The 26507-nt window shown below is 48.3% G+C and overlaps 1 protein-coding gene across 1 annotated transcript; it reads left to right on the top strand.

Annotated features, from left to right (window-relative positions):
* The first annotated feature begins 212 nt into the window (after positions 1-212).
* On the top strand, positions 213-26327 carry lrp2b (low density lipoprotein receptor-related protein 2b). The gene is made up of 81 exons (XM_076151872.1): positions 213-279; positions 986-1096; positions 1610-1732; positions 2007-2123; positions 2211-2321; positions 2690-2806; positions 2922-3038; positions 3130-3273; positions 3837-3953; positions 4044-4172; positions 4267-4436; positions 4536-4759; positions 4846-5052; positions 5131-5333; positions 5426-5566; positions 5677-5886; positions 5974-6166; positions 6261-6386; positions 6482-6612; positions 6788-6925; positions 7043-7318; positions 7422-7661; positions 7767-7889; positions 7976-8092; positions 8215-8592; positions 8714-8962; positions 9076-9284; positions 9396-9580; positions 9684-9912; positions 10066-10243; positions 10364-10492; positions 10577-10743; positions 10845-10988; positions 11176-11285; positions 11383-11560; positions 11689-11902; positions 11995-12231; positions 12321-12512; positions 12647-13119; positions 13284-13731; positions 13821-13986; positions 14095-14253; positions 14344-14633; positions 14718-14921; positions 15045-15287; positions 15481-15606; positions 15805-15924; positions 16061-16192; positions 16365-16566; positions 16652-16947; positions 17275-17791; positions 17916-18071; positions 18265-18435; positions 18537-18760; positions 18928-19105; positions 19209-19405; positions 19517-19762; positions 19892-20014; positions 20103-20222; positions 20317-20433; positions 20514-20630; positions 20845-20982; positions 21071-21193; positions 21436-21564; positions 21674-21808; positions 22028-22153; positions 22264-22407; positions 22493-22658; positions 22748-22876; positions 23016-23236; positions 23358-23540; positions 23668-23787; positions 23895-23982; positions 24095-24156; positions 24285-24465; positions 24560-24623; positions 24702-24833; positions 24933-25016; positions 25095-25178; positions 25435-25488; positions 25582-26327. The coding sequence occupies exons 1-81, from the start codon at positions 213-215 to the stop codon at positions 25609-25611; spliced, it is 13869 nt and encodes a 4622-aa protein (XP_076007987.1). The 3' UTR covers positions 25612-26327.
* Positions 26328-26507: the final 180 nt, after the last annotated feature.

Raw genomic sequence — 26507 nt, 5'->3', positions numbered from 1 at the left:
TATGTAAAGGTGTGAACCATAAAAAGCTGTGTGTATTGCTGTGTGTCACACCATTGGATCCCTGGGTGCTCATGGTTGTGCACGTCAGACCCAAAGGTGCTATTTTACCAAGCCTATCAGCGTCAGGGCGGTTATTTACCATGACTCCATCGACTCTGTGATACACCTGATCGTTCAAACACCAGAGTATTGAGGAAGACTCAGCTGCAGTAATGGACCGTACAGGTCTTCATCTGACTTGTATTCTACTGCTGGCTCAAGGAATTCAATTAGTTCAAGGTATGTACTCTAAATATTCAGTTGATTTCATATTTTACATTTTGTAGAACAAGTTAAAAGCTTTCACTTGCACTGAAAGTATTCTTCCTAACGTTTATTGCACTTAAGTAGATTGATCTGGAACACAGAGTTTATCTATTTAAGTTTTCATCATTTTTATAAAACGGAAATAGAAATGCTTCTTATCAGATTTGAACACAAGTTTGAATGTTGTCTTTTATTATTGTGGATTTCAGGTAGTATGACTCTGTATGTGTTATTCTAATCAGTTATAATCAGTTTTATTGATATTAGATTGAGGTACAATCACCAAAAATGTATTTAATTTGATTTAATAACTTCACAGATTTTAGTATACAGCAGTATTCCTTTTACACTCTGCTGATTCATGTTCATTTTTGATGACTGCATCTCATACTTCAAGGTCATAAGATTGACCATTGATTCATGGTGAAGAATTGAGTACTTTAATAGTCCAGTCACATGCTTTCTGGTTCAAATGTTGCACCCACATAACAAAATCAGCAGCTCCAACAGTCATAAACAAAGTAACTGATTTGTCAAGGAAATAGTAAAATACGTTTCCCCTCATTTGAGTGACATGGGATTAGACATTAGTGTCGCTGCATAACTATCAATATGAATGTGACTTTTATATAGAATTTTCAAGTTGTGTCTGTTGATGTGTCTGTGTGTGTTTGTGCAGGAGACTGTGGTGTGGGTCAGTTTACGTGCAACAATGGACAATGCATTAAGATGGACTGGAGGTGTGATGGAACCCTAGATTGCTTAGATGACTCAGATGAACTAAACTGTCGTGAGTATCACCAACAACCACCAAGAAAAATCAATTGGAGACCATGGGCTGGGCTAAAATATATACAATTCTCTCCTTTTGTCATCTTTTTGAATATAGATATATATTTAAATGTAATAAACTCATCACATGCATCAGACAGGTGCAGCTCAATTTAAAGGCTCGGGAAACCTCAGCAGGTGATTTGAGTTAATGAGCTGATTAGAGTGAGACACCCTGAGGATACAGGATTGAACTTTTTCACAATATTATATTCCTGAGATACTGAACTTGGGATTTGCATAAGCTGTAAGCCAGAATCATCAAAATTAAAATAAAGAAAACCTTGAAATATCTCACTTTGTGTGTAATGAATATATAATATATGAGAGTTTACCTTTTTGAATTGAATTACTGAAATTAATTGACTTTCACGATATTCTTCTTCATTGAGCAGCAGCTGTAGAAGACGTATGAAAAAGCAACGTTTGGAGAGGTCAAGAAGAATTGCGTTTGTTGTGTTCTTTTCTGCAGCGCCAGTGTCGTGCAGCTCACAGGAATTTAAATGTGTGACAAGTGGCGAGTGCATCTCTTCGGCGTACGTCTGTGATGGGGACGCAGACTGCGTCGATGGCTCCGATGAACAGAGGACCTGCGGTACGACTGCTTGGTGTTCTCTCATGTGATGTAAATAAGTTAGAGTAGTAGTAGAAGTACTCTTCAAATGAACTTAGTCTGCTTCTAAGGTGCTCTTGCTCAGGAAAGAGTAAGGCAACCTCCTTAGAGCAAACTAACCACTAGATGGCCACATCATCACAGAAAAGTCCTGTACCTTCCATTGAAAACCACTTAAGGCAGAAATTCAAAAAGGAAAGGTTTATTATTCAACCTAATTCACACCAGTTAAACTCCTGACATGCTGTTTGTGCAGGAGGACAAACCTGCAGCCCAAGCCAGTTCTCCTGTCTGGATGGCCAGTGTATCCCCAACAATTACAGATGTGACCATGTGAAGGACTGCGTGGATAACTCAGACGAGAACGCCTGCAGTAAGACCTTTGGCTCTCTCTCTCTCATTTCTGCCTTTGGAGGATATTTGTGTTCCGTGTGATTCATTATCAGCCTTTGTGTCTCAGGCTACCCACCCTGCACAGAGAAGAGCTGTGCCAATGGTGCCTGCTACAGCAACTCTCAGCACTGCAACGGGCTCCAGGACTGCAGAGATGGATCTGACGAAAGCAACTGCAGTGAGTACACAACATTCTGCCTACTACACTGAAATGTAGTCTGGGCACATTTACATTTACCTCTTGCACAATTTTATGGTCACAGGTCAATGTTATTAAGGCACTAAAGCTTCAACCTTTGCTTCACCCTTCCACCAAATCTGGGTGGAAGGGTGAAGTGAAGAGCCCATGCAGAAAAACACAAATTGATACAACAAGGTGTAGTTATTCCATGATCCGGAGGTGCAATTAAGTCTGGATCCAGAGTTATTAGTAAAGTAGTTTCCTTCTTTTTAGGCCAGTACACATTAGAACAATACAGATTTGGTTTTCAGTGTGTAGTGTGTCTCTTGGCCGTGAGTAAATCCAGCCACTCTCTTTTGTTCCAGCCACTCAGGGTTGCCCCATGCACCAGTTCCAGTGTGAGAATGGATATTGTATTCCACGTCCCTTTGTGTGCGACCACTGGGACGACTGTGGGGACAACAGCGATGAGCAAGGCTGTGGTAAGGAGCGCACAGGAGAGACCTTTTGAGCTAAAATACCACTCAAATGAGCATCAAGCTGCTGGAATCAGAATGAAACACTACTAAATTAGATTTGCAAATGTTTATTCTGTAGTGTACCCGAGCTGTAGCGGCAGTGAGTTCACGTGCACCAGCGGCCGTTGTATTCCTCAGCACTGGGTGTGTGATCAATTCAACGACTGTGGGGACTTCAGCGATGAGAGTGGATGTGGTGAGAGACTTTGACTCACTCCGCCCTCCACAAAACAAGACAAAAAAGCCGAAAAAAAGCATTCCCCCGGTTGACAATTCTTCCTTTTCAGACAGTAATTCCCGAGACTGTTACCCCGGCGAGTGGGGATGCCCGGGATCACCCAAGTGTATACCCGTGAGCAAAGTGTGCGATAACACACCCGACTGTCCTGGAGGAACAGATGAAACCAACTCCACAGCACAGCAAACCTGCAGTAAGTCCCACATATGAGACGTTTGACAAATGAGACCAACTAAGCCACATATACGGAAATAGAAAAGAAAGAAATGAATCGTTTGAGCATTCAAGGTTGTCACATTTTCACGAGGCTTTGAGTTCCTGTCGAAATGCTAATCACACCTTTTGTGCTTGTAAACGTTTTGTCATCAAAGCTTCCTTATCTCTCACTTTCACGCGCACTTGGTTTAGGATTAACTCGGATCCCGTGATTCCCTAAGGAGAAGTGCAGGTGGATGATGGCTGTAATCGTGACGATAAAGATAATAATGACACTAATGACGATGTCGCAGGCAGATAAAGTCAGTCCAAGGCGAGTGAAGTCAGGTTTATGTTCGTGTCCCAGAGTGGCTTTACAGGCCAGGAGCAGGAATAGTTTGGCTTTCACAAAGACAATAAAAATGGAAGGAATCTCTCTTCATATTGTGAAGGTCACAGGGTGAACAGAAGAACCACAATTAAGATGTAGGTAGGGCCTTAAAATAATCCATAACAATGTGGTGGATTCTAATGAAGGAGTGATGTCGTCCTGACTCGCAGGTCTTGAGCAGTGCCCCACTCTAAGTTGTGAGTACCATTGCCACCCGTCCCCTCAGGGAGGAGCATGCTACTGCCCTGATGGCTTCACCGTCGGCAACGATAGCCGTTCCTGCGTTGGTGAGTGCCAAATAATGCTCCATTGCCACTGGAAGGAGTTCATGTAGTTATGATAAACTGTGTATCCGCGTATGTTTCATTGGACTACAGACTACAATGACTGTCAGATCTGGGGGATTTGTGACCAGCTCTGTGAAGATCGCCCTGGGACACACCACTGCAGCTGTGCAGACGGATACTTCTTGGAGCAGGGACACATCTGCAAAGGCAATATTTCAGGTACTTTGTTCACAGCTGATGTGTTCCCTGATTCAACGTGACCCAGTTGAAGACAAAAATGTGATTGTGACGTCATCTAAATCTGGAATTCTAGCTGGACTGCCGCAGCTCATCTACACCAACGGGGGTGATGTGATGATGGCTGATATACACGGGCGCGTCGTCAGGACTATGGTGGCGTCGCAGGGCAAAGGTTACTCAGTGGGGGTGGCCTATCACTGGCACAGCAACACAGTCTTCTGGAGTGACACCTACACCAAGAAGGTCAGTCCATGTAACTGCCTCCTGGTGACGCATCATCTAGTTCCATAGACGTCGGCGAGACGCGAGAAAGTATCACAACCGTCCAAACTCTGTTCACAGGTGTACTCTGCCAACTATAACGGCGGTGACATCAAGGAGGTTCTGACTGTTGCGGTCCAAAGTACCCAGAACCTGGCTGTGGACTGGATCAACTTCAAACTGTATGTGTTGGAGGCCTTGGTGGAGCGTATCGACGTTTGCAACTTCGATGGGGGGAACAGGGTCACGCTGGTGGCGGAGAACCTGCAGACACCTCACGGCCTGGCCCTTGACCCCACAGTCGGGTGAGCTATTTGAAATCAACATATCTCAATCCATGGAGCAACATGTAACAATCTATTACTGTTTCTCTTTCTGTTTGTGTGTGCAGCTACATGTTCTTCACAGATAAAGGTTATGGCAGTGAGCTGATGAAGCTCGAACGTGCCTTCATGGACGGCAGTAACCGTGTAGAGCTGGTGAGGAGCAGGCTTGGCACTCCCACAGGCATTACCTTGGATATTGTTACCAAGCGGGTCTACTGGACTGACAGCCACTTCGACACGGTGGAGACGGTTACCTACGACGGCCTGGAGAGGTAAGAAACTCTTCCTACCGCCATTTACTTCTCTTTTGTTGTGCTTCTAAAGGGCGTCCTCTGTTTTTCACCACCCAGGAAAACAGTTCTTAACGGGGGAACCCAGGCTCCTCATCCCTTTGGTGTCGCCGTCTTTGAGAATCACGTGTTCTTCACCGACTGGACCAAGATGGGTGTGGTACGAGCCAACCGGTTCAGCGGCAGCAGCCCGTCACTCCTCTATCGTACTGCAAAGCGACCAGGCCACATTGTCGTCTCACACCAGCTGCTGCAACCAATTGGTAAGGAAACGCAACCGAATCACGCCGCTCCTTCGACTCCTTCCTCAAAGTGTTTAATGATCTGACATTTTGTAATTTGTCCATGCTTTCAGTGATGAACCCCTGCGGCAGACACAATGGGGGCTGTCAACAAATTTGTGTCTTGAGTCACCGCACTGATAACGGCGGTCTGGGCTACCGCTGCAAATGTCGTTTCGGCTTCGACCTGCACTCTGACCTCCGCACCTGCTTCAGTGAGTCTTCCTCATGGAGAACACAACGGATTCCACTTCTCAGATCACTACACTGTTCTTCCTCTGCTGATGATTTGATTCCTAACCACTGCCTCCTATTCTTTGAACAGAGGTGACAGACTTCCTGTTGCTGGCCACCTACACTGGTGTGCGGGGAATCCCACTGAACGTATCCCAGCAGGAGGACATCATCTTGCCCTCCACAGGACTTGGGCCCTCTTTGTCTGGCTCTGCTGTGGAGTTCGATGCCGAGGAAGAATCCATCTTTTACAACGATCGGGGCAGAGGCCTTGTCTACAAGTCAACCATCAACGGCACCAGTTAGTTTTATGCCTGCAGTTTTTCAGAGAATACTTACAATGTGCTGAACAAGGTAACATACGTGCATCATTTATCTGCTCTCTTAGATCATACAATTTTGACCGGCTCCAAAGTAGGAGTAGTCGACGGCATGGCCTATGACTGGACCTCCAAGGTCTTGTTTTGGACTGCAAGCTCCTACAAGGCGGTGGTGGCCTTCAGAGTGACCGACGGGTCCAGGCGAAACATTGTGACTGGACTGAGGTTGGCGAAGGGAATCGCAATCCATCCTGTCGCAGGGTAAGTACTGGACTTTATCAGGTGTATGAGAGATTCTGTTTGCCCTGAGGCAGACACGTTCACAGTGTTAACATCATTACATGCTGATCCACAGCTACTTGTTTTGGTCTGACTGTTACCGTCCAGCGGTCATAATGAGAGGCCACACTGATGGGAGCAACGCTATTCCCCTTGTGAACTCGTCACTGGGATTGCCGTATGGACTGTCTGTCGACTACATGTAAGCCACTCAAGCTACTTTTTAAAGAATGAAACATTGAGAATGTGTTTTGTGGAATACTGACTGGACATCTCCTTGTCCTTGGCTGTTGACAGAGAGAACAGGCTGTACTGGGTGGACGCCCTGTTAGACCAGATCGGTCACGTTAACTTCGAAGGATCTCACAGACAGACGATCAGTAACATAGGTCAGATGACTTATCCCTACGCCCTGACAATTTATTCAGGTGGGTGATTATTGTTCACATCGCTCTTTCCTTTGCACCTGTGTTGTCCTGCCTTCACAAAATATGATCCCAACTTTAACATAAATCCATGCAACAACACCACTGACACCGCTGAATTGGGATCAGAACAACATTCAGTGTCATAATCGATACACCATCTGTTTCTATCTCTTAGACTACCTGTTCGTGTCTGACACGAGGACCAGGGCCATATTCCAGATGAGGAAGAGGGACGGAGGAGGGAGCATCATGATCAGACAAGGAATCAATGGCATTGTTAACATCAAGGCCTACAGAAAAGACATCCACAGCTGTAGGTTCACCGTGCAGGCAGGGTTTAGTGGAGATCAGAATTCATAGTGGCAGCAGGGCCGTGATGATAGTGGAGTTGTGGACATTCATCGCATTCTTGTCATTCTTTCATCTGCAGTGGGTACCCAGTGCAACATGAGGCCCAATGGAGGCTGCAGCCACTTCTGCTTCCCCGCTCCATCCTACACTCGAGTGTGTGGCTGTCCATATGGCATGAAGCTCGAGGCCAACCAGATGCACTGCATCAAGGACGACTCCGTTCCCCCGCCTGATACCAGCTGTGGGGAATACGCCTTTGAGTGCGACGGAGGACGCTGCAGGCCCAAGTCCTACCTGTGTGACGGGAGAGTCGACTGCCTTGATCTGTCCGACGAAGCCAACTGTACTAATCCAGGTGTGGCAGACTGTGTGTGTGTGTTTACAGAGTAAGGGAGGGGATTCACGCTGGTATATGTCTTATGTACGCCATTCACCTCATGCATCTGCTTGACCGCCAGGAATGACCTGCTCTCCACGAGCATTCACCTGCAACAACAAGCTCTGCATCATGTCCAGTTGGCGCTGCGATGGCATCGACGACTGCGGAGATGGTTCAGACGAGGTCAACTGTCCCACGCGTGGCCCTACCACCTGCCTAACCAACTATTTTACCTGCGACAACAACAGGTGCATTTCAAAAGTATGGTTGTGCGACGGTGACAACGACTGCGGCGATGGATCGGACGAACACAACTGCAGTAAGAAGCAAAGATGCTGCAGAATTCAACGTTTGATTGTGATTTCTTTGTCTAATTTGGTCAAAGCCTTGCATTTCATTAAACCTGTTTGTCTATAATTAACAGATTCAACCATCTCTAGTTGCCCGTCCGGCTACTTCCTGTGTCCAGACCACCGCTGTATCTACAGCTCCTATGTGTGTGATGGAGACCAGGACTGTCTTGATGGATCTGATGAGGAAAACTGTGGTACGCCCTTGCTATTTTCCCTCCTTTGTTTTGGGAGTGTTGATTTTTGTATTTATAATGTTGTCTTCTCTTGCTTTCACTTGAAGAGTTTGCTTGTGAGTCCTACGAGTTTGCCTGTGCCAGTGGGGACCAGTGTGTCAATTCAAGATATAAGTGTGATGGGGTGTTTGACTGCAGGGACCGTTCTGATGAGGCTGACTGTCGTAAGTTCACGACACTGACTCGTTTGATGAATCTTAATACCGTGGTTACGCAATGACAGAATAACAGCAGAATCCTTTTATCCTCTCCATGCTTAAGTCACTTTTTTGTCTGTCTCCTTCAGCCACTCAGCTTCCAGGCCTCTGCAACAATGACGAATTCCAGTGCCAGGCCGATGGCTTCTGCGTGCCAGACGAGTGGGAATGTGACGGCCACTCTGACTGTGAAGACGGGTCTGATGAACACAACTCCTGCCCGCCTGTCACCTGCAGAGCAAACTATTTCCAGTGTGCCAACAAGATCTGCATCCCTACAAGCTGGCTGTGCGACGGTGAGAACGACTGCAGGGACTTAAGTGACGAACAGGACTGCCCCACCCCTCCTTTCTCCTGCCCCAACCAACAGTGGCAGTGCCCCACCGACCAGGTTTGCATTGAGCTGGACAAGGTGTGCAACGGCCAGAGGGACTGTCCCAATGGAGCAGATGAGTCACCTCTCTGCAGTGAGTATACCCAAGTCTGAGTGAAATGTGATCACGGCCGTATATTAATATATCTTAATACAACAAAATGCAACAAAAATACAAAATGTTTAACTCTCGCTTCTTTGTTTTTTCTGTGAAGACGAGCATGACTGTTCGCTGAATAATGGGGGCTGCAGTAATGGTTGTATCCAAGGTCCATATGGGGCCCAGTGCACCTGTCCACCAGGGTACCAGCTCCTCAACGACTCCAAGACCTGCGATGACATCAACGAGTGTCTGATCCCCGGCTTCTGTAGCCAGCAGTGCTTCAACGAGAGAGGGAGCTTCAGGTGCTACTGCTCAGACGGTTACCTGCTGGAGCCTGACGGACGCACCTGCAAAGCTGCCGGTGAGCAACCAACCTCAACGTGATAGATATTATAGGCAGCCCTCTGTGCAGTGTGGTCACTTGTCTATCAAAATACAATGCAAATCAAATAAATCATCTTTCTTTCCTATCAGACCCTCTAGCGGCTGTGCTTCTGGTTACCAAACGCAGCCAAATAATGGCCAACTGGATAAATAAGAGACCGCCTCAATTGCGTCCGGTGGTCAGTGGTTCAAACATTGTGTCGGTGGACTTTGACCGTGTGACCTCCAGAATCTACTGGGCCGACACCTCACAGAAAAAGATATGGAGCGCATTCCAGAATGGCACCGACAGACGTCAGGTGAGAGAACCGATCAAGCAAATGTGTTTAAAAAGACACAAAACATTCCTCCAATTTGTAGGCTTTCAATCAGTGCTGTTAACATTGTCCGTTGTGTGTGTGTTCTTTCAGGTGTTCTCCTCGGGTGTGATGGTGCCAGAGACTATAGCTGTGGATTGGGCGGCTCGGAACCTCTATTGGACCGACTCTGTCATGGAGACCATTGAGGTATCTACTCTGGATGGCCGCTTCCGGAAAGTTCTCCTCGCCAAGAATGTTACCAGCCCCCGTGGACTCGTCCTGGATCCTCGCAACCAGTATGATGAGACTCTTCTGTTATTAAACAAAGTTTTGATAAGTTGCATATTCTATTCTATCAACTTCAGTGACACGTCTTTATCCGACTGTTATTTCTCCCAGTACAAACCTAATGTTCTGGTCAGACTGGGGTCAGAACCCCAGGATTGAACGGGCTGACATGGATGGAGCCATGAGACGAGTCATCGTCAGCACAAAGCTCTATTGGCCCAACGGCCTGACCCTGGACTACAGCACACGCAGGGTCTACTTTGCAGACGCCTACCTGAAGTACATTGACTATTGCGACTATGACGGCAACAACCGATATCAGGTCATGGCAAGTGACACGGTAGGTTTAGTTTGTTTCAGGTCTTAAAAAAATACATTTGTGATGATGATGAGTATAGATTAATACAGAAATCAGAAGGTGATTGAGGCAAAAATGCAGAACTGCTTGTAGCACTGGCGTTGGGTTTTGTTTATACACACTTTATTGAACCAGGTTCTCCAGCACCCGCACGGTATGACCATCTTCGAAGATCACATCTACTGGTCAGAGCGTTACACCAGCAAGGTGATGAGGACCAACAAGTTCCATGGTGGCAACATCACCACTCTGATGAACAACGTCTACCAGCCCATGGGCATAGTCATGGACCACCCTATCAAACAGCCTGCAGGTACGGCTTTGCACTTTAGCATCAGAACAAATGGGGGGGAGGAATGTGGTAGTTGTGAAGCTGCAGTAACCACAGCTCAAGAATCCATGACCTAAAGTGACAGTGTGATTCTGTGTGCAGCTTTCAACCCATGCAGCGAGCACCTATGCAGTCAGCTGTGTCTGCTTTCCGGCTTGAGACCCAGATACTACACCTGCCACTGTGAGTCTGGCTGGAAGCTCGGCGATGATAGACGCACCTGCACCAAAGGTACTTTTGTTTTGTTTTCGTTTTCACCTTTCACCTGTTACTGTGTACCTTCTTCCAATCTGGCAAAATCATCTCCTCTTCCAGATGACACGCCCTTCCTGATGGTTGTGAGAGAGTCAGTGATTCTCGGGATTCCCTTGGACCCCGAAGATCCGACCAACAATGCAATGGCCCCTGTGTCCGGCATCACCCAAGGGCGCGACATCGACTTTGATGACCAGGAGCAGTTTGTCTACTGGGTGCAGAGCATTGTGGGTCACAGGTCTTAAGCTGAACCTTGAGAATATGTACAGTATGTATGAGTTATGATGAAAACCCACCCTGCCTTACCCTTGTGTGCTCCATCTCTCAGGGATCTATATGGCGGGTGAAGACCAGTGGTACCAACAGGACGCAGTTTGCTCCGGCTGCTTTCATGGGCTCGCCTTCCGGTCTGGCTTTTGATTGGATAGGCCGAGTAATGTACTATACCAATCCCACCGCTAACAGCATAGAGGTAAGGTCCAGGGGGAAAAGGATCACAGAGAATAAAATGAGGAATACTGTATCTCTATATTTAGTTTCAGCTTTATACATTAAAACTCAAATATAGCTGTTATTCTCCCTTGATGTTTTGTCCCTTATTTTTTGGCTTTTTGGTTTTGTGGCGCAACAATATAAATGAAACTCAACAATCCTCTTAGGTGATCCGTGTTGATGGAGCCCAGCACTACAGAAAGACACTCATCACCTCCACAGGCAAACCAGAAGGTGTAGGCGATCCAGTTGGAATAGCTTTAGATCCAGCGCGAGGGTAAAGCATGTCATTGCAGTTATTTTTACACAAATAATGCAAATGATATATATGTTCTTATGTATCTTAACCTATGTCTCAATCCTGTTTTCTGCAGGAAGTTGTTCTGGACAGACAGAGGGTCAGACGCTGGAGTTCCTGCAAAGGTCGGCAGCTCTGACATGGATGGAGGAAACCCTACGATCCTTTACAGAAACGACCTGCCAAACATCGGGTTTATCACCACTGACATCTCCACCAGTAAACTGTACTGGGGCCTGGCGGGCACAGGCGAGGTGGGTCGCCCTAATAAGAACAAAAATAAAGTCACAATGCATCTCGAGGATTTTGTGGAGAGCACCACTGTAGGTTCATCACTCCCACGCTTCATGATCCTGATTCAACAACTTCACTTCCCCTCTAGATCCAGAGCGGCACCATGGATGGACTTGTCCGGATGACGGTTGTCAGGGGCTTGTCTCATCCTTGGGGCCTGACGATCTACCAGAACCACCTCTACTACACTGATCTGGACTATGAGGTCATTGAGAGGGTGAACAAGGACACCGGCGCTGACATGGTGGTGATGAGGAGCGGCATGTCAGGCCTGCGAGCCCTCAAAGTGCATGCCAGAGACAGTACGACTCAAACCACTCAACCAAATATGTATCTGACATATTGCGAGGCCTGAGAACAAATTAAATACAACAGTTTTTCTATCCAACCGCAGACTCAGCAGGGACGAGCAATGCTTGCACTTCCAGCAATGGCGGCTGTCCCCACATCTGTCTACCCAAACCAGGAAACCAAAAGACCTGTGCGTGCACCACTGGCTTTAACCCTTCCCAAGATGGCACCCGCTGTGAACAGTATGAATCTTTCGCCATCGTCTCAACCTCTAGATACCTCCGTGGCTTCCACATAAACAGCTCTGATCACTCTGAAGCTATGGTGCCCGTTGGTGGATGTATGTTGGTTTCGTTGTTACTTTGATGGAAACTAAATAGATGACGAGCTGTAGGTCAGGATCTAACAATGTTTTGGTTTCCTTCACAGCCTCCTACTCTATTCGGAGTAACTTGAACGTCCATATTGAATCTGGCTTTGTATACTGGACTGACAACAGCACCTATAGCTCCTACAAGGGGATATTCAGGGCTAAAACAGATGGAGGGCGCTACAGTACTGTGGTCAACTCTGGAATTGGGGTAAAAGGCATCCAGGGCCTTGCTGTGGATTGGGTTGCTGGTATGAATCCATGTCCATCTTTATATTTTGTACTGGCTCTACATTTTACCTTTCAGACCATTTCCATGCGTATGTTGACTGCATCCTTCTCTTCTTTGCCTTTTCCTCTTTCTTCTCTGCATTCTCCCCTTTAGGCAACTTGTATTTCACCAATGCCTTTGAAAAGCAGACTTTCCTGGAGGTGCTCGCCATCAACACCTCTTACAGGTTGGTCCTCCTCAAGACCTCCCACGATCAGCCCCGTCAGTTAGCCGTCAGCCCCAAACTGCGCTACCTCTTCTGGACTGATGGTGGCCAATCACCCAAGATTGAGCGAGCCCTGCTGGACGGCACCAATCGCACGATACTGACATCAGAACGTCTGGCGTCACCCCGAAGCCTAACCATTGATTACACAAATGACTTCCTCTACTGGACTGATGATGTTCTTGACATGATCTCCCGCATGGCTCCAGATGGTACTCAAAGAGTTACTATCCGTGATGGAAGCCGCTATCCATCTCCGATTGGAATTGCCATATTTGGGAACACCATGCTGTGGGTAGACAACAAGCTTGGGAAGCTCTTCCAGGCCAGTAAGGACCCAGCCAACAGTGAGCAGCCAGAGGTGAGAGTGGAATCATTCAGGCTACAGTTTTAGCCTTAGTGTTCATCATAGGGAAATACACACGATGACACAGTTACTAAAGGGATGTTCCCCAATCCGTGTCCAGAATTCCTCTCTGATTGAAACCAGAAACCATTACACCACTAGTTGATTCATGTTTCCAGGTAATCCGAGGCGATATAGATGGGCTGAGGGATGTCGCAGTCTTTGATCCACACGTCCAGCCAACATCTGCCAGCCAGGTGGGCTTCAATCCATGCCAGGAAAATAACGGCCGCTGCCAACAGCTCTGCTTTGCCATTCCAGGCCAGGAGCAACCAAAGTGTGGTTGTGCCCATGGTTCCCTCCTGAGTAATGGAGTAACATGCGGTTATGGAAATCAGGAGTTTTTAGTTTTTACCACAGACTACACCCTGAACAGCATGAGGTTAGACCCCGAGGATCACAGCACCCCCTATCCCACATTCAACCTTGGATACAACTTGATGGCATTAGATTATGACTTCAAGGAGAAGCGGATCTTCTACACCCAGTACATGGGGATCGGTCGCAGCAAGATTGGCTACATCAGCACAACATCAGTCACCAGCCCACCTGTTATTTTAGCTGCAAGTGAGTTTAGTCTGTGGAATGACTTTCTGTGGAATGATTCCTGCTCCCTGTACATCGAATGTATTCATTTATGTTGTCGTTCTGTTCAGATTTGGACGATCCAGAGGGTTTGGCGTATGACTGGGTCAACAAGCGCCTCTACTTCACTGACTACTACAGACGCAATGTCCAGGCCATTGGGATGACTGGGCTGAACCGATCAGTTGTCGCCCAAGCAAACCGTCCCAGGGGAATTGTCGTTGATCCCTGCTACGGGTAAAAGCAACATACCATCATTTAAGTGACCATTACCGTAAACTTGACATAGTATGGTGGCGATTTGGTTTTGAAAATCAGTGTTCTGATCTAACCTCTCATTTCCAGTTACCTATACTGGACTGACTGGGCCTACCCGGCTAAGATTGAGAGAGCAACACTGGGTGGAAACTTCCGGACGGCCATCATCAACACTGGCCTGTCAACACCTAATGGCCTGTCTCTGGACTATGAGGAGAGGATGCTGTACTGGGCCGATGCCTCACTGTACGTCCAGCTGTCCCACACATGTAAACAACAACAATAATAATGATTAGTGTCAGAAATGAATCTTCTCACCCTGCACATTTTCCTCAGAGACAAGATCGAGCGGTCATCACTGACTGGTGAGAACCGCCAAGTGATTCTGCATGGCGTCCAGTACCCCTTCGCCGTGACTGTCTTCCAGCAAGATATCTTCTGGACTGATTGGACCACCAGATCCGTCCACAGGGCCGGAAAGGATGATGGCTCTGGCTTTACAGCGCTGACAGACAGACTGCAGTACCGACCAAACGACATACACGTCTTTGCCGAATCCAAGCAGGAGAGCTGCTCCAGCCCCTGTCAACAGTTCAACGGGGGCTGCAGTCATGTCTGCGTTCCCGGTAAGGGCAGACTGGTTGACATTGGTTCTGGTTCATGTCATCAGGTTCTTACCGCTCCCTTACCTCCCTCAATCTTTCCTGCAGGTCCAACAGGCCCGGAGTGCCAGTGTCCTCAGCAAGGGAAATGGTACCTGACCAACAATGGCAAAGACTGTATCCAAGACAATGGGAAACGTTGTCAACCCGAGCAGTTCACCTGCCTCAATGGTGACTGCATCACAACACGCTTTAAGTGTGACGGCTTCAACGACTGTGCGGATAAATCAGATGAACTGGAGCGAGTGTGTGGTGAGAGATTGTGTCCTCTACTCATTAGTAAATGTTTCAATAATGCCATTTTGCATCGTTGTTTGGAAACACTATGGTTTTTTAATGGGTGAAAAGCAAATTCACACTCTCGCACCCTCCCAGCCTTCCACACCTGCTCGCCTGTGGACTTCACCTGTGACAACGGGCGCTGCGTGATGCTCGGCTACACCTGCGACTACGTGGACGATTGTGGTGACAACAGTGATGAGCTGTGGTGCCCCTTCCCCACCTGTAACCCCGCCACGGAATTCTCCTGCGCCAACGGACGCTGCATCAGCTCATCCTTCGTCTGTGACGGCCGCAATGACTGCCGAGACAACGCCACCTCCGATGAGATCAACTGTCGTGAGTGCTGAATTAAGACATTGAATAGACAGATCATTTGAAGTTAGTGTAAGATTCCCAAAAAGCACAAGTTTATTCTGAACAAATAAATGCTAAATAGGAATATCTAATTTACATAAAGCATGCGTCCTCCTGTTACAGACTTTATTTAAGTTACTATAGTGTCTCTTTTGCCTGCATTGCTCCTTTCCAGCCGACAGGACCTGTCCGTCAAACCAGGTCAAATGTGAAAATACCAACATCTGCATCTACCCTACTAACCTGTGTGATGGCTACAACAACTGTGGAGACAACAGCGATGAAAATCCTCTCTTCTGCGGCAAGTTGAATAATCAGCTTGTGTGTGTGTGTGTGTGTGTGTGTGTGTGTGTGTGTGTGTGTGTGTGTGTGAGATCCACTTGTCCTTGTCAACCCAATTAAAATCCTATATATATGCGGTGTTTTATACAGAGGAAATTCATCTGTGCAATTCTGTGTCTCTGTGTGTGTGTGTGTGTGTGTGTTCGCTGTACTACAGCGGGTCGCACGTGCTCCCCAGAACAGTTCCGCTGTGATGAAGGAAGGTGTATTCCTAAGTCTTGGGTGTGTGACGACTATAGCGACTGCAGTGACGGGACAGATGAACCTCCCTCCTGTGGTCAGCGACATCTAATGTTTCTCTGTCTTTATGTCGATGCCAATGTTCATCGCTCCGTATGTAAAACAGGAGACTAGGATCAGTTCCACTTAACGTCTGCTTCATGTTTTGTGAAAGTGTTTGTTTCTTTGTCCAGAGGATGAAATCAGGACATGCAGACCCAGTGACTTCTCCTGTACCAATGGAAACTGCGTCCCCCAGTCATTTGTGTGTGATGGCAGTGATGACTGTTGGGACAATAGTGACGAGGCTCCTGAACTGCAATGTGGTGAGATACCGCTCAGACATTTATTCATTGAGCTGTTTGGAGGTATAAGTTAATGTGATCACTGTGTTTTCGTGAAGTTGAATGAAAGTATTCTGTATGTATTTCTTATTATACAGTTTTCTCCATCACCTGTTGAGTTAACCCTTTTCTTTCCTCTATGCATCTCCTGCAGGCCAGCGTACCTGCAGTCCAAACAGTTTCACATGCCCAACCTGGTACCCCGGCCACCCCACCTGCATCTCCCTAAACTTGGTGTGTGATGGGAACAGAGATTGTGCCGATGCAGCGGATGAGCTCCAAAATTGCCCCAACCGTACCTGCCACATGGATGAGTACGCCTGTTCCAACGGCATTTGCCTCGCCGTCCATTACCAGTAAGTGTGGAAGTGTGTGTTTTAAATGTTGTGCCCGGTAACTATTAAGAACGTAATGCTTTAAAAAGCTCCTCTTCCTCCTCAGGTGCGATCACGTTGACGACTGTGGCGATGGCAGCGACGAGTTGGGCTGTACCTACGACACGTGTAGCAGCGACCAGTTCGTCTGCGGCAATGGCGCCTGCATCCCGGGCTACTACACCTGCGATGGGGACATGGACTGCTTGGACGGGTCAGATGAGGCGGACAGCTTGTGCGTCACGCCCCAGCCCACCTGTGCCCCCCAGCAGTACATGTGCAAGTCGGGCCAGTGCGTCGACCTCAGCAAGGTGTGCAACGGACAGAAGGACTGCCAGGACAACAGCGACGAAAAAGGCTGCGGTGAGATGCACACAGATATATTTGCTTTGGGTGAACTAGTTTTGTATATTGTGTTGGTTATATAAACATGGGCGTAGGGTCATTGTAAATTAAATTCAAATGTTTTATGTTCAAGTTGAATAAATAGAAAATCTGGGGGAAAATGTGTTAAAACAGCTGGGTAACTTTTACTGCCCTCTAGCGGCTGTTACTGTTAACTGCATCCATTAAGTCAGCGTTTCTCTTGGTTTCATTTAAAAAAAACTACACAATTTGATGGCTCAGACACATAACTAATACATATGTGTCACCCAGTGTTCTTGTCTTCCTCCTTTTCGATCCATTCAGGGATCAATGAGTGCAGAAACCCATCCGTCCATAAGTGTGCCCAGCTCTGCACCGACACCCTCACCAGCTACTACTGCTCCTGCCACCCCGGGTACAAGCTCATGCCCGACGGCAAAGCCTGCGAGGACGTCCACGAATGCCTGGAAACGCCCGCCGTATGCAGCCAGATCTGCGAGAACGTGGTCGGCTCCTACTACTGCAAGTGCGCCCCGGGGTACATCCGGGAACCGGACGGACGCACCTGTCGGCAGAACAGTGGCGTCGCCCCCTACCTGTTGTACTCTAACCGCTACTACATCAGAAATCTGACCACTGATGGGTCACAGCTGAGTATAGTCCTGCAGGGGCTGTACAATGTTGTGGCGCTGGATTTTGACTACAGTGAGAAGAGGCTGTACTGGCTAGATGCGGGGGCGAGTCGGATTGAGAGGATGCGCTTCGACGGGACAGACAGGGAGACGCTGTTGAACGAGGGCCTGGGAGGAGCAGAGGGCCTGGCGCTGGACTGGGTGGGCAGGTGTGTGAAGTGGGAGGTCACAGCTTGTTTCTGTCGCTGTATAAATGCATTATTTGGTGTTGAGTTATTGATAGAATAAGTCAAAGGGATGATTCTTGTCTGTATATGTGTTTGTCCGTCTCAGGAAGGTGTACTGGGTCAACGGTTACAGTGGATCCGTTCATGTGATGGAGGTGGACGGGCGCAACCAGAAGAAGCTGCTGTCTGGACTCATAGCAAACGGAAATGCTTCTTATGTACTCACCCGACCTCGTGCTGTGGCTGTCAACCCTAAATATGGGTACTGACACACACCGCATACACACACATCATATGATTTACAGAGACAAGGAAAATCCACACTTACACAAAAGCATAAACCTACATTCTTGTTTGTTTTGAATTGCACTACAACATTTAATTCTGGTTGGATTTTATTACATCTTCACCTGAAATACACACACTAATAATAAATCCCTCCTCTTGCTCTCCAGATGGCTCTACTGGACCGACTGGGGTGACAAGGCCTATATTGGCAGGGCCGGCATGGACGGAACAAACGCCACCGCCATCATCACAGCCAAGCTGGAGTGGCCCAACTCTCTGACCATAGACTACACCACCAACAAGATCTTCTTCGCCGATTCCCACCTCAACTTTCTGGAGTGAGAAAAATCTATTTTCAGTCTATAGAAGTGTATTATAGTGTTGTTTTGTCTGTAAAAAATGTCTGAGTGTTTCAATCATACCTCAACCCCACACACAGCTTTGCAGACATGGACGGGCAGAACCGACACCGCGCCATCGCCGGCACTCTCCCTCACGTCTTTGCCGTCACCTTGTTTGAGGACTGGGTGTACTGGACAGACTGGAACACACACACTGTGGAGAAGGCCCACAAGTACACCGGTGATGAGCGCACCTTCATGGGCAACAACACACATCGGCCCAACGACATTCACGTCTGCCACCCCTACAGGCAACCTCGCAGTAAGTTGAAACCTTACATGCTCCATGTGGAGATGTCCAGGGAGACGTCGAGAACAGGATTCATTTATTTGCTTTGAAAACAACTCTTTCCAGCTGTCTGAATGATCTGAATAATGAGTAGAAACGACTTAAATCCACATTTTCCTCTCGTTTGCTCACTTTCCCAGGTGAGAACCCCTGCTCCTCCCATCACCTGACCTGCAGTCATCTGTGTCTGATTGGCCCTGGAGGTCAGAGTGCCACCTGCCAGTGTCCAGATCACTTCATCGGCATTATGGTGGGCTTCAAGATCCAGTGTGTAGCTGACTGCTCCAGCACACAGTTCCGCTGCGGAGACAACGAGAGGTCAGGTTGAAGAGGATTTCATTCAGGCATGCAAGTACTTTGTAATGAGTTTGCCAATTCAGCTAACAAATCTGTTTCTGCTGCTCTTAATTTTCGTCCTCAGGTGTGTTCCCATATGGAGGAAATGTGATGGACAGTCGGATTGTGGCGACGGCTCAGATGAACCTCAGACCTGCCCGCCCAGGTATTGCCCCATAAGCCGCTTCCAGTGTCAAGACGGCAACTGCACCTTTCCCAACTACCTGTGCGACGGCCATCCAGACTGCCCCGATGGCTCAGACGAGGACGCTGCCCTCTGCAGTAAGACAAGCTCTCTGGAAACAACTGTCTCCTACCCGATTCCACAGAAAGTTCTCACACTGAAGCTTAGTCCGGAAAAAACCCAAGTCACACAGCCGTTTCTCCCCTCAGGTGACCATCGCTGCACGGATAACCAGTTCCAGTGTAAGAACAAGAAGTGCATCCCTATATCCTGGCACTGCGATGGTCTCAATGACTGCACAGACGGCAGCGACGAGGACCCGGAAGGTTGCGCCCAGAAGACGTGCAAACCGGGACAGTTCCAGTGTGACAATAACCGCTGTATAGATTCGATCTACGTGTGTGACGCTCAGGATGACTGCGGGGACGGATCTGACGAGCCCCATCGAACCTGCAGTAAGTGAAGCGGCAAGAGATCAACCTCCTCCTCAACCTCCCTCTTCGTCCCCTTCATCTTTTCCCCTTGTCTCTCTCTCTCTTGCACTCTCTCTCTCTCTCTCTCTCTCCCTCTCTCTCTTTGTCCAGTGGAGAAAAAGTGCGACAAGGATACCGAGTTCTCCTGTGCGTCAAACTACCGCTGCGTTCCCCAGTCGGCACGATGCGACGGCATCGACGATTGCCTCGACAACAGCGACGAGGAAGGCTGCGGTCAGTTGAGTTGTTGGTTTCAATTAAAGACCAGGTTTAGCAGAGGTCAGGAATAGTCTGATTTCTAGCTTTTCCTCCTCACACACAGCGGCCGTGACCTGTGACCCCAAAGGAGATTTCCGTTGCGACAACCACCGCTGCGTCCCCATCCGCTGGCAGTGTGACGGCAACAACGACTGTGGCGACGGCTCGGATGAGAGGAACTGCCGTGAGTGTTGTAGTCCTCTCACTTCCATATAGATGCATATCAAGACCGTGGACTCTAATGAATGGACTCTGTGTGTGTTTTTGTGTGTGTGTAGAGCCAAGGCCGTGCTCAGAGAGTGAATATCGATGTGACAACGCACAGTGCATCCCTGGGAACTGGGTGTGTGACCACGACAACGACTGTGGGGACAACTCAGATGAACGAGAATGCGGTGGGTGAGCACGATACATACACCCGCACACACACACACACACGTACGATCAGGCTCTGAATTCTTTGTCTGCCTTCCAGAGCTGAAGACGTGTCGTCCAGGTACGTTCCGCTGTGATTCAGGTCACTGCATCCCAGCTGCCCTGCAGTGTGACGGCCGGGCCGACTGTGATGACGTGTCAGATGAGAGCAGATGTCGTAAGTTAACGCCACAATCACTACATTAATATTACGGCCAGCGTGCCTGATTATAGTCTACTTGAATTTAGTTTTTCTCTGTGATATTATGTGTTTCTATAGTATCTGCTTGTTCCAGCCTACACAGTATGAAACACATGTGACAGTTTCAGAATATCTCTCTCCTCAAAATAAAAACTAAATCCTGACCTTTTCATCTTCATCACCCCGCCAGCTACTCGTTACCCAGGAGGCCGTTGGTGCCCTCACCACCAGTTCCAGTGTGCAAACCACCTGTGTGTGAACCAGGGCTGGGTGTGTGACGGCATGGACGACTGCGGAGATCGATCTGACGAACAGCTCAGTTTGTGCTGTGAGTGACTGTGACCAAACCCAACCCGAGGACAGAGGTGTGTACTCAAGAACTGTATCCTAACTCTTGTGTGTGTGTGTTTGAGCAGGGGACATCACCTGCGAGATGCCGTCCAGGTTTCGCTGCGCCAACGGCTACTGCATCTACTCCGGCCTGCTGTGCAACCAGAAGGACGACTGTGGAGACGGCAGCGATGAGAAGGAAGAGCTCTGTACGACACCCGACACACACACAATATCTATCTACACTCTCTATATCAGGATTACTGACCAATTTATAGATTCAATCCACACGCATGATATTTATGTCAGATCGTGTGTGTGTGTGTATAGCTAGCAACAAGTGATGATTGACAGACTTTGCCTTCTGTGTGTGTGTGTGTGTGTGTGTGTGTGTGTGTGTGTGTGTGTGTGTGTGTGTGTGTGTGTGTGTTTGTTTGTGTGTTTGTCCCAGGCCGGAAGCCTACGCAGGCCCCCTGCACGCTGCAGGAGTTCAAGTGCAGCAACGGAAACTGCGTGCCTCTGCCCTACGTGTGCGACCACAACGACAACTGCGGTGACCTCACAGACGAGCTCGGCTGTAGTGAGTGACGCACGCACAACGCACTCACGCACGCGCACACAACACACTTTGCAGTTTGACAAATCAGAGTGCGGATGGCGGCAATGTGCTTTGTGTCACCTGACGCCAGATTTCGGCCAAGATCGCAACTGTGAGGATGAGAAACGCTGCCACCATTTGTGCACCAACCTGAACGGCACAGGCTTCATCTGCTCCTGCCGAACTGGATACAAAGTGGACCTGACAAACACCTACACCTGCCTGGGTAATCACACACAGACACAGACAGTTTAAACTCTCTGAAGGAAACACTGGTGTCTACAGAAAACACACACACACACACACACACCAACACAATTCACCAGCGATCAGCTATATTCGTCTGCAATTGTTGGCGCTTGCTGGCTGTGACCTTTGCTTTAATGTTGAAAGGCACAGAACATAATGCATGAATACCTTCTTCTTCTTCTTCTTCTTCTTTCAGACATCAATGAGTGTGAAGTGTTCAGCACCTGCCCTCAGTTGTGTGAGAACACCAAGGGCGGATATCATTGCGATTGCGCCCCGGGCTACCGAAAAGCTGGCGACGGCAACATGTGCGAGGCCGAAGGTGAGAGCGCAGAAAGGACCCAAAACTTCTCCGCACCTGTGGGTTGTGCGGTGTTTGTGAAATGAATCAGCTGAAGTTCAGGCGTGACTGTCGTTTCTCTTTTACACCAGGATCGACGCCTCTACTGCTGCTACCGGAAAACATTCGTATCCGGAGGTTCAACCTGCAAACGGAGGCCTACCACGATTTCCTGAAAGAAGAGGAGCACATCATGGCTGTGGACTACGACTGGGATCACAACAACACTGGATTTAGTAGGACAATCCCTCACAGAAGTACAAGATACTGCAAGGAACTGTGATCAGAGACGGTGATGGTGATGATGTCGTCCTTTGTCAGGTATGGTGTACTTCACTATGGCCGGTAAGGGAGCTCTAGCCGGTGCCATTAAGCGAGCGTACTTACCTTCGGTGGACGATGGCAGCAACAACATCGGGGCCGCCGTTGACCTCGGCTTCAACCACATCACCAAGCCAGATGGCATCGCTGTGGACTGGGTGGGCAGGTGAGGACCCGACACGAATTGGTGCCCTAAATTTCCAACACGTCACTGTAGAGTTTTGCGATGTGGATTTGTACTCCCTCTGCCAATAGGAACCTGTACTGGGCAGACTCCAGGCTGAAGAGGATAGAGGTGGCCACGTTGGACGGACGCTACAGGAAGTACGTGGTCACGACGGAGCTGGGACACCCGTCAGCTCTGGCTATCAACCCACGACTGGGGTGAGGCAGTGAGACACATATGATGGATTTTAAGAAGCTGTCTTTGTCTCTGTCTTTTTTCTCTGTGCAAAAGACATGAAGTCAAACATCTCGTCTCATTTTCTCATTCTCTCATTCCATCTCCTGCGTTCTCCTTTAGGATGTTGTACTGGGCCGACCGTGGGGATGTGGCCAAGATCGAGTGTTCCTGGCTGGACGGTCAAAACAGGAAAGTCCTGGTGGCGGACGGCCTGGGTTGGCCCACCGGCCTGTCCGTCGACTTCACCAACGGCGATAGAATCTACTGGTCCGACTCCAAAGAGAGCCGCATAGAATCTATACTGCCTTCAGGGGAGGACAGACAAACGGCTCTGTACATAGGTGAGGATGAGGAAGGACAAGAGTTTGTAAGAGTCTGTTATTGGCTGTCCTAATGTCCAATTCTGTCCAGTTGCTTACTCAGATTTGCTTTAAACCTGACATATTGTTGTATGGTGCTTAGATGTGCGGAACCCCTTTAGTGTGAACGTGTTTGAGGACCACATTTACTGGAGCACCCAGGAGAAAGGGGAGGTGTTTCGGCAGGATAAGTTTGGCCGCGGACCCAAAACCAAACTGCTGACGGGCGGACCCTGGCTCACCCAGATCGCAGTGTTCCAACAGCAGAGATACAACTCCATCAACAGTAAGCTTCACACACACACACACACACACACACACACACAAATGCAGAACTTATCAAGCATGTGCTATAATGTGCCTATATGTGATTTTGTTTGTTTCTCTCTCTCTCTCTCTCTCTCTCTCTCCAGTGAAGAACCCATGTAAGGGATCGTGCAGTCACCTGTGTTTGCTGCGGCCTGGAGGTTACAGCTGTGCCTGTCCAGAGGGAACCTTCTTCTTGCCCGGCAGTAACACTAAATGCGACTCAGGTAAGAACTTTTGCGTCTAAAAGTTTAGAAGCAGATATTGTGTGAGATTCTGCGCCGGGGGAAGTAGACTCTCACTCGCCGTGGCTGATGTGACTCCTCCCCCTCAGGGTTTGACCCCCCAGCCACCATGCCCCCGCCGTGCCAATGTCAGAACGGAGCCACTTGTTACTTTCACGACAGCAAGACGCTTTGCCTGTGAGAATTTCGCCGGATTCAAATTCAAATCACATTTTAAACAAATTAGGTACCTGAAGACAAAGTGTTCTTAATGTTGTAACTCCAATAAGTCTTCTTCTCTTTGTTAAAGGTGTGCTCCAGGGTGGTCCGGAGAGTTCTGCACTCAAAAGGACATCACTGTGGTCACATCAAGTACATTCATTTTTGTAGCCATCATTTGTTCATTTGTAACTCTGAACACGTTTCTTAGCGGTGATCAGCTGGCTGTTGCCTCACCGCGCTCTCCCCTCCCTCCATCCTCCTCTGTCCCTCTTTCTCAGTTGCGATCGCCCTCGGAGTGACTGCAGTGGTCGTGGTGCTGCTCGGTTTTCTGATCTTCGCGGCACAAAGGAAAGCCGGCCTGCTGGGAACATTACGCAACAGCATGCCCTCCATGCCCTCCATGCCCTCTATGCCCTCCATGCCCTCCATGCCCAAGATGCCCAACCTGCGAAGCTTCAGGTGAGTGAAGTTCCCCATTCAGGACTCCACCCCCACTACCACGTCCTCCCCCACTCATTTCCATCACGTCACTACATTCTATGTTGTTTTCCAGAAATGGTTCGCCTCCAAATGAACCTGAAACGGAAGAGAACGAAGCAAAGAAGAGTCTAGAAGAGGTCGGTAGCTTTCTCTAGATGTTGTTCGCTGTTTGCTCTCGTAACAATTGTGAGTAATGGTGATCCGTGTGGTGTCAGGTGCCTTCCACGTCCGTGTCCATGATGGAGGTGGATCCGAGGAGTTTCAACAACCCAGGGTATGAAGCAGGGAAACAACCGACGACCAACGGCAAGGCGACGGTCATCTCTGCTCCCGACGGAACAAAGCAGGTCAGTGAAGGGCGGGAGATGTGATTTATTTGCGTGCGTGTGGTGAATTATTTTACAATCCACTGGTTCTAATCTGTCCTTTGTCCTGGCTCTGAGGAGAACTTGAATAATCCCTTGTACAAGGACGAGGAGGAGGAGCCTGACAGAAGTGCAACCAAACCTGCCAGTGCTGACATGGTGAAGGTCGGTTTGGACTAGTTTGAAATCCCCTTTTTGTTTGCTGTTTATGAATCCTCCCTCCTGCCTTCTTCTCCGTTTTAGGAGGCCTTTGTGAACCCAGCATATGTCTCAGAGACAGAAGACCTTGGAGCCACTTCCCCTCAACCAACTGCTGCAAGTGCTCAGGTAGCCATGGAGACGTGTCAAATGTTACCTGCTGTTCTTTGCTCAGTATACGAATCAAAAGTGAAGTGCTGAGATATTTAACACTCTGCACAACATTGGAGGTTGTTTTTTAAGGTAGTGTGCAAAAATATCTTAAGGCTGAGTTGCCTGTATTTGTGTGTGAGCTTGATCTCGTGCGTGATGTGTGTACACGCACGGGTTCTGCACACAGGCATGTCAAGAACCCTTTGAAAACACTTCATCTTTCTCCCACCAGTCGGAGCCCTCTGGGGAAGACAGTGTTGCGTCATTCAAAAATCCCACGTACACGGTGAGTAGAGAGAACGAAGGAGAGACGGCAGCCATTTGATGTTTAGTGCACATCGGGTTGATTCATCAAATATTCACTTTTTACCCCCTGCAGCAACACAAAAATCCACATTCTGAGGCCTGATGTGTCAACAAAAGGGCTCCAGAACCAGAAACCTTCATTTCTCAGTGATTACTGACTCCACTAAAAATGGCTAAAAATACAGAAAGCTTCACTTTCACTCGTAACTGAAATGTGTTTTCTGTCGCCTTAACTTTGCTTGGAATGTTGCCAGTGTGTACAAATGTTGATGTTAATACAAATGTGTATTCTGATTATCCCGGGGCGCCATCTAGTGGGCAGGGCGCCAAACTGCAATCCACATAAAGTACATTTAAATAAATATGTTAATAATTATTTTGACTTCTGGTCTGAATCTGTGAGTGTGAGATCATGACCTGTCGCCCTGAACCTGACCCGCTGTTTACAGTGAAAGGTGGGGGGAGGGGTAGCGGCCTGGCTGCATTGTGCGTCTACAACTAGAATAAGATGACTTTATGATGCACAACTTCCCTACATAATCAGAGCTAAACCCAGGTGTGTTCTGATACATGCCTAAAAGCAAAAACGTGATGTCCGTGATTTTAGCCGGCAACGGACGTTCCCGGCGCCCGCGCAAAACTGGTTCCGGGTTAAATATCGTCCCCCCCTGAGTTCTGGGAGTTACAGGGGGCGCCAGACCCACTGGTTATGTCGGACAGTGATCCCGGTGGCCGGAAATACTCTAAAGGCAAAAACGTGTTGTCCGTGATTTTCACCGGCAAGCGTGCCGGCAACGGACGTTTCCGGCGCCCGCACGCGCAAAACTGGTTACCATGAATTATAATGATGTTTTTAATCTGTATGTAAATTAGAATTTGGAGTGTTTAATATTCTCAACAAAGTTTCATCCAGCTGTGTGGAATTATTTCTGTTTCCGTTTATCGCTTCATCTGAACACACATCCCTGCTTTATCTGACATTTCAGAGATAAATGTAGA

Source organism: Genypterus blacodes, unplaced genomic scaffold, assembly GCF_046128005.1.
Source record: "Genypterus blacodes isolate CSIRO-AG114 ecotype Tasmania unplaced genomic scaffold, CSIRO-AGI_Gbla_v1 ptg000055l_1, whole genome shotgun sequence".
Taxonomy (NCBI): Eukaryota; Metazoa; Chordata; class Actinopteri; order Ophidiiformes; family Ophidiidae; genus Genypterus; species Genypterus blacodes.
Note: the sequence above shows the minus strand (reverse complement) of the source record. Positions and strands in the feature narration are given on the sequence as shown.